Genomic DNA, 13,075 nt, shown 5'->3' with positions numbered 1-13,075 from the left:
CTGTGGACGACCGAGCGGGTGACATTTATTCTTTTTTTATCCGAAGGAATTTTCGCTTTGAGACTCTGGAATGTTCCCTCTCTCAGCGCACCTATTCTCAGGGCAGTGGAATATGTTTTGCATATCGATATCGAGAAGGCTTTTAGTAAAATTCCTGGATTTCTATCCAAGTTTACTTTCAACGCATGCAGAAATACAAAATTTATAGTTCAAAAATTCCACTGAAGTGCTATTTGGACGTAAAGTTTTTCGCCGCCTTACTAAGATAGCTTAGACTAGTTGTAATGCCAACTGACTTAAGTTTTCTAACGATATTTTGAAGGTATTGGCAAAGCGAGCGTCTTTCCACCAGGCTGTCTAAGACCGAGCTCGTCCTTTTCACCAAGATATAATATGCATAGTTATAGTATTATAATCAACTTCCCTCGCAGTGTTCTACTTGTGCTTTCTTAAAACTCAACTATGTATAAAAGCGTAATTCAGGATAGAAAACTCTCCTGAAGGCCAACTAAGGAGAAGATGATGTGTAAGGTATTAGTCAAGAATTATGTCCAGAAATCTTAATAGACCTCAAGTTTGAGCCACCAGATTTATTAACAAGCTGTGGTGCAGCTAGCCCTAACGGAATTCTCCGATATGTCAAATCTTTTTGAACGAAGCTTTTTAGAGAATAACATGGTAGAATAATCAGAAAAATTTCACTGTAAGTATAAATGCAGTATTTGATACACACATCCATATGTGGCCTTATTTTACAGTTAAGACAGACAGTATTTAAAAATTCATTTGACTATGTATACTTTGCTCATGAAGCTCGCTCAATTTAATTTACGATTCTACTGAAGTAGTTAGTCGCGAAATGCGAAAAAGTTTCAACTACCTAACCTACTTAGCTCGACAAATAGACGACCAATTGGCCGTCTAAAACTTTTACTGCTTAATCTGTTACTTGTAACTGCCACTTTTAATGGCTTCACTGACTGGCAATAACATCGGCGGCAAATGCGGCGTTTCGCTACTTTGCAACCAACCACCACCAACCAGCGCCAACACTGCCTGCCTGAAACTTTCCTTTTACTCAGCCTTGCAAATTTTCTTAACCTTAGATTTGTCGACAGCGAGCGTCTGCGGTCGTCTTTCTGCATTCTCCATTCGCTGCTGGAATTTTCTTTCAACACTTGCACCTACGCAGCGCCACTCTACTTTGCTGCTCGTAGCGTTCTTTGACTTCTTGACAATCCTTTAGTATAGATTTATTTTTTTATTTTTTTTAAAGTAAGTATTTCTTGTTGCTGCTCCCATTTAAGCCTTTCAAGTCGCTGTTAAAACAGCGATAATTTTCTCTTTCATTTCCGGGGTATTGGCCGCAAAGCGGATGCATAAAAATTTCCTAACAACTACGCGAATTTTCTTTTCCGACTCACTCAAGCAAGCAAGTTGTCTGCTGTTAAATTTTCGTGAAATGGCGTTGTAATACAAAAACAAAAAAGCATTGGATGGTACTCTATGAGTAGGGTTGTGTGTGTATTCAAGCTAAGCATATTTAAAGGCAGTTTGTCGTCTCTCGACCTGTCTTACCAAGCTTCGATTGCAATCTCGTTGAAAGCGAAAAACGTTTTAGGTCGCTGCTTTTGGCATTTCTTTAATTTGTTTCTTGATGACACGGAAGTTAATGTTTTTCTGGTGGTAAATATCAGGAAGACTTGATTTTAGAAATGCGATTGTATTCGCGAAACTATTGGTCAAATATAGTAAAGCTGCGTTTTTATTTTTTCTCTCTGGCGTCAGGATTTTGTTCAAAGGGTCTTTGATTTTTGAAAGATATGATTAATACAAAACATTATTTAAAAAATTTAGTGCAATGTAAGAAAACATTATGGGTATCAAATTAAAGAAAAAATCTGTAGAAATAAAGCCGATTAGATTTTTAGGTGCATACGGTCTATGGATTATTGAAAATGTCCTTTTAAAATTGTATCCTTGAATATCCTTGAAATTTTTCAATAATAATTTTGAAAAAAAAATATGCTATGAATATATGAATTTCGTCCTTATAATTTTATAAGCTTAAGAAAATATAATTAATTAAAATACCATTTACAATACCTATTCGTCATTGTGAACCAATTTTTTTTTTTAATTATACGGAATTTTCTCTTTTATTTGGTATACATATTGTTATTCAACATTGCAAAAAATTTTTAAAATAGTAATTTTTTTGTTGCATTTTACTAATTTAAAAGCTAATTACACGGCCGGGGAAATCTAAAGTCGCGAAATTACACAAAAAAATTACGACACAGGTGAAATTAAGATTGGGTGTTAGATTACGGATATGTTTGCCGTATGTTTCTAGATCTGCTAATTTTCCCAAGACATTTTCATTTTTATGTACAAAAGCTCTAATATTAACAGAGAAAAAATTAAGAAGAAACATATTATTTTGTATTTTTTTTATCATTTGTATTAAAGGCTGTTCTTTTGCTATAAAATCAAGCTGCTAACGATGAAAATTGATCCATAATTTGCCATGTTTTGAATAGTCAAATGAAAATGTGCAATAATTTTTGCATAAAATAGGAACAGGAAAAAATGTTACTCATACGCCATATCGTACATCAGCTTACGCGTACATAATGCATTTTTTTTCATTCGCAAAGCAAACTTAAAATTTAGTGGTAATGCATTTCAAATTTCACTACCACTACACGAATCGTGGTAATGAAATGCTCAGTGCATTAAACATTTAGTGCAGTGTACCCAACCCTGCTCAATAGATGCCCATGTAAAACTCTGAGCAAGGAGGGACCTACAATTTGACGCCACCTCTGAATGGCAAATGGTTTTATTGAGAAGCTTTTTCAAGGCAGAATTACACTTGGAGGATTGACGGCCGATGAGCGAACGATATTTGACTTTTTTTTATGTTGCTTGGAACAAGGATCGAAAAAAGGTGGTCGAGGCCAAGGTAAAATACAATAACGACGGAAGATCTTCTGGAATTCATCAGATCTGCAGTATTTGCTGATGTCATCACGGAGTCATTCCACCAAAACTTCAACGATGGCGAATATCAACGAGCAGACAATGCAGAAGTTGAAGCGATGAGAATAAAAGAACTCAACTGACAATTTTGCGCGCTTAGGGGAAACAGAGCAAGCGACTTATATATATATATATATATACTTGGCGTTACACTTTTTCCTAAGTCTGGCAGGGAATTCGGAGTTCGAACTCCTGAGCCTTCTCAATTTCATTTTGGATATGTAACGGTTCAGCCAGTTCATGCTTTGATTATTCTCTGTTTTCGCTTTGGCCTCTCAAAGCGCACTCACAATGGACCACCATGTCGCGAGTATGAAACTTTCTACACAAGAATTCCTAACGTATTCTGAACTGAAGTCAAGTTAAGCAAAATAAAATGTGTATAATGTGTGTGTGCCAGTGACGCCCAGTTTTAGGGAGTTATGACTTTGTAAGTTATTATACTCGTAAAGCCAAAAAAAATTGGCATTGCCGATTTTTAAAGAAAATAAGTTTGCGAGATAAAATAAAAATTTGAATAAGACTGAGGAGATAGATAAACAATAACCAAACGTAAACATCTATATGTGGTAGTCAAATTACAATAGGATTATGCTCCACAACATACATTTTTTCGGGTGGCTAAAGCGTACATATTTTGGTAAAAAATGACCATAAATCTTCATGTTCAGAAGCTTGTTTTATGTATTTTATTGGAAATGCCGTATAAATGTATATGCAGACTTATGAATACACTTACGTCGGTCTTTTTAAGTTCAAGGTAAATGGACCGCTCTTGACACGGCTGGCCTTAAGATTTAATTCACGCACCTTTCTTGCATCGCAAAAAATATTACTGGTTGCAATCTGAGCTTTTCGCAGCCTACGCGAATATTTTGCAGCTCTGCATCACTTAGGTGAAGCAATAATGTGCACTTAATGAAATTTCACTACACGCTAGTTGTTGTTGTAGTTGTTGTATGATGATGGAACAGGTAGAAAATAATTCATATCTGAGCACACAACGATTTCATTAACGTTTAAAAAACGTTATTTCACTTTACTGTACATATTCGTGTACATATATGCATATATTCTACAGGATATACATATGTACATTAGAGCGTACCAGCAAAAAAATTTCTTCGTACTTATTCGAACCTAAAGTACTTTTGTAATTTTTTAAAATAATTTTTTTTTTTGCCGAACATAGGGGTCGTCTTTGTACATTTTTCATCATATCTTCGACATTTACAGTCGGATCTTAAAGTGCGATATATCGTAGGTTTTGTATCGAGGAGCCAAGTGTTTCTGTTTTAAAGTTCATATGTCAGTAAATTGATGCTTGCCAAAAATTATTAAACTTTTGCCTAGGAAGTATTTCGATTATTCCAGTAAAATTACTAAAAAAAAATAGAAAAAAAAAATTAAAAAATTTTATAGCCGAATGTAAATTTGGCCGAAAAATGGTGACCAACGTCCGCAAAAAAAAACAAAATGTCGAAATTTCCTTGCAAAAATTCTTTGGATTCGAAGGTGTAAGTCGAATTTTTTGTTTGCTTGTAAGATGGTGCGGTCTAATATACATACATATGTACATACATACGTTGATATGTAAGTTATAAAAATGGCACGGTAAGGATGTGGAAAAATCACAGAGTTGCATATGAGTTTTTTACTCCTCAATGCATGTGTAGTTACAATTATATATGTATGTACATTAGCGTGGTCCAAAACAAAGTAAAGTCGGAATTTTAATGCTCCCAACCCCTAGGATTGTCATATACCGAAATTTTTTTTATTTATTTTGAAATCAAAAAATATTTAGAGGTCGCTCACAGCGCTCATAGTTTGCCATGTATTTTATGTGGGGGAAAAACAACTTTTGGTAAAAATGGAAAGAATTCTTTAAAATCCATATTTTTCGATTGGTTCTGGTTCTCTTCAGGAGACCAATAATAATACACAGTTGTTTTATTTTTTTATACCTAAGGGTTTTTATTGAACCCCTTATTGCATTTTCTGAGGTTTTTGCTGGACCTATAAAATATAGTTACTATGAAAAAATGGCTAAATAAACAATTGGGTATTATTATTGGGGATCTCCTGACGAGCAACAGAGTTTTTCGTATGAAAAGTATACATTTTCAAGAATTCTATACTATTTCTAAGAAAAATTGTTTTTACTCCCATATAAAAAAAATAGAAAACTTTGAGTCCTCTAAATAATTTTTGATAAAAAAAAATTGAGGTATATTTATTTTCGGTATAGAACAATCCTACATGGCATACAAATTCCGACTTTACTTTTACACATTCATTTTTGGACCACCCTAATATACATACTTATGTACATGTATGTGTATGTGTTGAAACGAATGGGAATGCAGTCGGCTGACTTGGCTGCTAAGTGCGTTGCTTCCTGTTAGTGCGCGCTGGCGGTACTCGTGGCACAGCAATTGCACCTGTCCATATGCCCATGTGGTTGTACGTATACTTATTCACACACGTGTACATACATATGTATGCTGGCCTGTATGTGAGGTGCAAATTTATTTTCAACAATGCAGAAAATATGCGATTTCAGTGAGAACATCTTAATGCACTTAACAGTGGCATATCTACAAACAAATATTTTCACACAAATGTACTATGGATATGCATACATACATACATAAAAAAAAGCAAGCATGACACAAGTATGTATGCATGTGTTTACTTTTGCTCTATGAGGAAGTACATATATTTTATGCAGTCAGCAGCCACCTGTAGAAAATGAAAATTGGCACTGGCAGTGACAGTGGAACTGACGCTCTTAACTGCAAAGTGATGGCATGCTGGTCGTTGGGTTGAGCGCTTTATGGAATTCAATTAGTTGTGCGATGCTTTTAAAGCGGGAAAAATGCATAACACTCTCATGTACATATGTAAAAAATGAGCTGCTGAAAATATTAAGCAAAAATTTCACACTTGATTTTCAAAAAAAATAAAATAAAAAAACGAAACTCTCCACTTGGCTGCCAACTGTTGCACTGCGAAGTGCTGTACTCCTTTTTAAGCTCGCTTTAGCCTTTAATTTACTCACTCAGCAGCGAAATACTTTAAACGACTTTAGTTGATACGCTCCATTTACGCGCTCACTCAACTGATAAAGACAATGAACTTAAGACGGGGTGCAAGTGGTTGAGTAGCATTGCTGAAGAACTTCACTCTGCTGCCACCAACAGCATCCATACCCAGGACGAGGTACAGCAATCAAACGAGCGCCAACAAAAATAGCCAACCACCCATCATCCGACGCACTTAAACCGCTTTGCCGCTTAGCTTTTAAAGTCGTACGGAAATCCTTCTTATTTCTTATCCTTAATCTTAATTATAGCGAGCAGACAGGCAAGACAGTCGTCACCCAACATTTTGATTGTGTGGGTGGGTGGATGGAAAGGTGGAGATTTGGGTTTAGCAACAGACTGCCTCTAACAGTCATACTGGTAATTTGTAGTGGTTGCCAGCAGTAGGAGTAGAAGCAACAGGCACACGGATTGGTGGCATGTCTGTGTGAGCTTGGTGTGTGCGATGGTTTTTAGCTAGTGTAGCTAGAAGACGACCACACAAAAAAAAAAAAAACGAAGTAAAAATTTCAAAATTTACGCCCTTTATCATGTAAGCTTTGTCGTCGTGTACGCGCGCCCGCCTCATTTCCACGAGTGGTCGCAGCTCTGCGTTTTTCGTGGCGTGATGGCAACGGTCTGCAGACTCTATGAATTATGATGAGTGGCATGTCGTGGCATGGCGTAACTTTGCGCGCAAATGCTGTTTTTTTTTGTTTTTTGGTTTCTTAGCTTCTGCGGTTGTCACACCCTTTTCACTGGTTATGGATTGGTGTAAATATGTTTTTGAATATTTTTGACAATCCAACTCAGTGTCTAATGTATAGTACGCGTGGCGAATGGTGTATGGTTTGAAAAATCTGCTACGACTTTTATTAAGACAAATGACTGTGTTTTGCATGGCGGAAGTTGTTCTGCTATTTTTTGCTGTTATTTCTTCAGCTTGATTAAAAAATTATTTTCCGTGAAAAATTACTTTTTCCGTTCATTATGCCAACTTTAAGAATAATATGATTAAAAATATTTTCAATTATTTTTGTAGTAGTTTAGGTACAAGCTCTACCAAGTACTATTTTGTGGATTTGAACAAATCTTGTCAACCTAATTTAATTTAGCATACATTTTTAATAGGTGGCAGCTCTCTTTAAACCTAGCTGTTAATCTTCTCCTCGCGTCTTTCTACAATCGGGCCACGGCAACATAGATGAAATGGAATTCAGCACCATTCCATCAATTCCGCTAAGCACTAGCCAATAAGATTGATCAAATATCTCAATACGGGTGTCAAATGACAAAGGATTTAAGAAAGCTCATTTAATACAACAAGTGTTGTGTTTAAATAATTAAATTCCATTAGCTTGATTAGATAAAAGAAATATTACAATATGGCTGTCAAACGAACGAGATTTAAGAATTTTCATCTTCGAAAATATCATAAACAAGGTTGCCATCTGTTTGAGTAAATAAATTCGACTAAATCATATGTATGTTTATAAAATAAAGTTGCTTAAAGTTTGACATCTCTATGACTATAATGACTATATGTTGCCGTGTTCCGCATACCTACATGCTCACCTCGGCGAGGAGAAGCTTCTTACTTAGGCTAGAACAAGAAAACAGCTGCCACCTGTTAAGAAATAAATTCAATTAAGTTAAATGTATTAATAGAATATGGGCATCAACTAAAATGGTTTTGAAAAGGCTTTCTTTCTAAACTGCAAGTAAAAGGGTGGCCATATTTCTAAAAAATTCATATTTTTAAAAAATTTTATCTAACTTCAATTAAGGGGAATTAGGTAATTGAAATATGTATCACAACATGGGTGTCAGACGAGAGAGGTTAGATAAAAAAAATTACATTACACAAAACTCACGTTTCCACCTTTTAATATTAAAAGTTTTGCATTTAATAAGTCTATGTTTTAGTTTCTAAAATTTGTTTGATTTGTTTATTTATCCATTAGAATTTTTGGCAAATTTTTCCATTTAAAATTGGGTTTATTGTCAATGCAAGTTTGTCTTGTTCAGCAAATTATGAAACAAATTAAACACTGTGGATGTTCATACCAGTCTGGTTATCAGCTTATTTGGCTATTTTTATTCAGTTTCCAGCAATAAGTTACACTATAGATTAATAATATTTAAGCCAGGGACCGAACATAACTGTTATTGATGAAAACTGTCCTGGAAAAATTCACTATGAAGGAAATGCTCTACCAATCGATTTCTTTTTTTACCGAGACTCAAATTTGAAAATAAATTTATATTTGCAATTTTTATGCAAAATCAAAAAAATTTGAATTATTTTTGATTTTTATAGTCTTAGATAACAGTTATTGAAGACTTTTATTTATAAAAGTCATCAATAAAAATTTGTCAGTGACTTTTACTTTTAATAGTCATCAATATAAATCAGTCACCGACTTTTATTTTTTAAAGCATTCGTATAAAATTTATTAATATTTTTCGAAGAAGAAGGTGTTGGGAAACGAAAGTTTTTTACGACTTATACAAATGACTTTTATAAGTATGATATAAAAAATAAAGAGCAGTGACTGATTTTTGTTTATGACTTTTATAAATAAAAGTCTTCGATAACTGTTATTTAAGACATATAATTTAAAAAATCCAAAATAACTGTTATTTGCAAATAATTTAGATACAAATCAAAAATAATTGTTAATTTGGATTAATAAAATAAAAGTCGGAAATAACGGTTATTTAAGAAGTAATTAAATAAAAGTCAAAAAATAATTGTTAAAGAACGATTTTTTTAATAAAAGTTGTTACTGTTACGGCCCCAGATTTAAGCAGATAGCCAGATAATCAGGCAAGTCTGAAAACCCACACTGTAATGTGAAATTATAGTTTTGGCAATAGCGTGAAAGTTTTATATTTGAGTGAGTGAACATAAATAAAATTAAATCATTTGGAAAAGGGAAATATGTACAACTGTTTTGTGATCTTTAAACTTGAAAGATTAACAAAATGTAAAAACTGTATACACAAATAAGGGGGTTTGCATTTAATTCCTAAAAAATATAATAAACTAAAATATAGACATTTTGTATTTAATATTTGCAAAAAAAGGTTAAAGCATTGCAAAACTAACATTTTTCTTTTAAAAATGCGCAAGTTTGAAATTCAATTCCGTATGGTTTTTTCTACACTTTCTCTTAGAATTACCTATAAAAACAAGAAATAAATCACGATTTGTCGAGAAAATTTCGTCCGATCAATTTGCCCTACCCTAATATACATACATACATAAATATAAAGTTATAAGTTAATTTTTTTTATTACAGATGTCAATATGGTTGCTGAGCCCAAACCACATCAGATCGGTAGAAAGCGACAGAATGTGTCCAAAACTGGAAATGATTGGTAAGCAGAGAAAACATTCGACATTGATTCGATTTTATAATTTGTTTTAGTAATTTTCAATAGTTTTTTTTTCGAAATCCGTATTAAAGTAATATTCCATAACGACTCCACAAACCAGCGCAGAGAGTGGCAGAAATTCCAATTTTCGAAATGTATCGAAATAGTCAACTAAGTGGATTGCTCGACTCTAGACAAACCTATTAATATATTCTAAGGTCTTTTCCGGAGAAAACTGGCACCAGTAGTATTCAAAGGGTACTTGATGTCGGTGTTTCAACAGTCGTATTTTTACGTAAGAACGCGAACAGGCACTTCGCAGACTTAACACTGGTGATTAAAAGATCGGTTTTTGTTGGATTTGGTTTCATCTTTAATTCCCAATTCCCCATCATGGGTTTACGTAATTTTTTTAGTACTTTCAGAGTTAAAATCATTTATATGTTTTAAGGCATTTTTAGTGACTTTATGGAGAGTGTAACTACTTTGCGCCTACGTGCGCCAAGGAACTATAGGGATTACAGTGCTCATTAAACCCTGGGTAAACTATTGAAATAAGTTCCACGGTTAGAACCTGCCAGCCTTGTGTTTATCTTTCATAGACTTGACGCTTCATATTGGCAGACCCCCATACAGCTGTGGCAAAAAGTAGTAATTGAGATCTGATTTTTCCGAAATTGGTCATGTAGGACCTCTGCCTAGGAATGAAGATAGAGTTCAATACAATTTGGTTTTTATAAATCGATTTTTTATGACTGATGTTCGTACAAGAAACCGATTTTAGCCATCTTACAGACTTAAGTTTTTCTGGTTAAAACTAAGATACACATCAAGTTCCATTAAAATAGGGTAACAATTTTCATATTACTTTTTGCCATATTTTATATGGGACTCGTAGCACTCTCAATAGATCCAACATTTTGATATCAAACAATACGTGGAAAGATATTGCCAATGAGACATAATTACTCCTTGGCATTAAAAAAATTGGTCAAAAATAGTGTTCTTCGAAAAAACATGCCAAAACCACCGGATTTCTTTCAAACAAATTTTTGTGTGTGGTTTATTATACCGTGCAAAAAAATAATTTTACACACAAAAAAATCAATATATTCGCGGAACTGTGGATAAATTATAGTAAAACTCCGTACTTAATTTGTCTCTCTGACGTTAGCATTTTTTTAAAGGACTTTGAAATTTGAAAAATATGATTATTTCAAAAAATTATTTAAAAAATTCAGTGTGATGCAGGATAACAATAAGGGTATCATATATGTAAAAGAAAAAAATCTGTAGAATTATAAAATAATAAATTTTTTTGTGCATAAGGACGAATGGGTATAAAAAATGTCCTTTACCAATTTTGTCCTTAAATATTCTTGAAAATTTGCAATATTTTTTTTCTAAAAAAAATTTCAAAGTCCTTCGAAAAAAAAAATCCTGACGTCAGAGTGAAAAACTGAAAACGCAGTTTTATTATATTTAACCCCTCAATTTAAGAAATGAATTTTTTATGACTTCTTTCTTACAATTTTCATAGTTATATTTTCATTTTTTGGCCAAATGGAATGTACGTAAACCCGTCTGTACTTGTCATGTTTAACATTCAATCGAATGAGTAATAACTACTAACTACAACGCAGCAATAAGTTGAAAAAGGTGTGTGCACCTTCTGCCAATTTAATAGCTTTTCTTGAGAAATGATTGATTACGGTGCTCAAGTATTGGCAGCAAAATTTATTAATGACGCACAAATTGTAAACATGTGTCCCTTTTCACCCTGGCAACACTAGTTAAATTGAAAGCATTTGTGCGTACGTGTGTAGGTGATTTAATTTACTATAAATAAACAGTATAAGAAAGTGCATACGTGCATGTGTATATTAGGATGGTAAGAAAAAAAATAAAATAAAGTCGGAATTTTAATGCGCTCATCTACCAGGATTGTTCTATACCGAAAAAATATACCTGTTTTTTTTTTTTTTAATCAAGTTCGCACAAAGCGCTCAAAGTTTTCCATGTATTTGATATGAGAAAAAAAAACAAATTTCAAAAAAATGCTATAGAATTCTTGAAAACCAGTATTTTCGATCGGAAAACTTTTTTTTCTTTTCAGCAGACTTCCGGTATTTTTTTTACTAACGGTTTTTAAATAGTCGCCTCCCACCACATTGAATTATTTGGGGTTTTTGGGGACTTATAAAAAATAGTTAGTATAAAAAAATGGTAACTAAATATAACATAAAATAGTAATAAACAAAGCACTAAAATTTCGGCTTCACTTTGTTTGGACCACCTTAATGTACACATAAAAATGTCATATGTAAAAATTGGAATAGTGAGATCGTGTTTATTTATTCTTCATATTTTATGTACGCTCATATTCTTAGATTCTTAGATGCTTAGTTAGATTAGTGTTGCTGTGTAGATTTTTTGGGCAACGTTTAATGCCCAAATTCATGCTTCAATATGCATTTTAATTAAATTTTCCATATCGTATCTATTTTATTAGTCAGATCCCTGTATATCCCAGACTTTCTCATTTTTACTGAATTTGACAAATTACCTCGCTGTTCAAGTGATTTAACAATTTGCCACGTCCACTTTTGTGTGCTTGGATTATATCATTAAGCCTTAAGTGGGAAACACGTTTTTTTTTTTTTTGTTGATCCACTACTGCGTTCAGCAACTTTCTTACTACTGAAAATATTTACATATCATTAAACCGTTTACATTACCCAGGCACACTTTTATTTGTTCGTTTATGCAAAATTTACTACAAAAATTAAATTCCAGCCAGAGAGTACAGAAAAACGAAAAGGCATTCCACAATTTATTGTATTTATTCAGCTTCGTGCATTTGGGGTTTTTGTATACTTTCTCCTCCTCGTCACTTGGCTGGATGCGGTTACTTTCTGTAAATAACAACAAACAATTCATCACTTGAATGTCCTTTTCGTTTGCCGGAGCGGAGCGCACGGCATCGGCGGGTGATTCTTTGTTTTAATGCAGCTTGTGGGCGCTTGGCACTGTGGCAGGCAGTTGGCGGCTGGCGCTGTGAGTGTTCGAAATTTGTCGCAGTTTGTTGCCAGCTTTTTTTTTCGTTGTGAGCAGTACGAGGGGTCAGCGCATACATATATATATATAAGTGTATGCAAGTTCATATAGTATTTTTTCAACCAGTCTACCGGCATTACAGCAGCGCACCGTTGTTGTTGTTTGGCTTTTGCCGCTACGCTTTGATATGTCTGCTGAAGTGTTCCGTCAACACTGGAAACACGTCACTCCCATGCATGTGTTGGTATTTAAACTTAAATACACATACATACATACACACGCGTGTATGGTATCAGTGACAGCAACAACAGTGTTTGATGGGTAAGTGCAAAAATAATACTGTTGGGCGTTGCGTTGCATTGCGCTCACTTGTCGTCAGTTTGTATGGCGTTGACATTTGCCGTTGATGACCAGGATAATGATGACTGGTTGGTAGTATGTACTACATAGCGTGTACTTTAGTCGCCGTTGCTGTCGCGAAGTGCCGCCATCGTTGTGCTTTTCGT

General features: G+C 34.0%; 1 protein-coding gene across 1 annotated transcript in view; it reads left to right on the top strand.

The window, feature by feature from the left end:
- The window catches only part of LOC108364904 (uncharacterized protein DDB_G0283357), a 38,594-nt gene that overhangs the window by 1,464 nt on the left and 24,055 nt on the right, over nucleotides 1-13,075 (top strand). Inside the window, exon 3 of the mRNA XM_017618787.1 lies at nucleotides 9,437-9,515. Coding sequence (XP_017474276.1) covers nucleotides 9,437-9,515 — 79 coding nt within the window. The remainder of the gene's footprint in view (nucleotides 1-9,436; nucleotides 9,516-13,075) is intronic.

This window comes from Rhagoletis zephyria, unplaced genomic scaffold (assembly GCF_001687245.7).
Source record: "Rhagoletis zephyria isolate East Lansing unplaced genomic scaffold, Rhagoletis_zephyria_1.1 Rzeph_scaffold_00035, whole genome shotgun sequence".
NCBI classification, from domain to species: Eukaryota; Metazoa; Arthropoda; class Insecta; order Diptera; family Tephritidae; genus Rhagoletis; species Rhagoletis zephyria.
The sequence above is the reverse complement of the archived record's forward strand: the minus strand, read 5'-3'. Positions and strand labels throughout refer to the sequence as shown.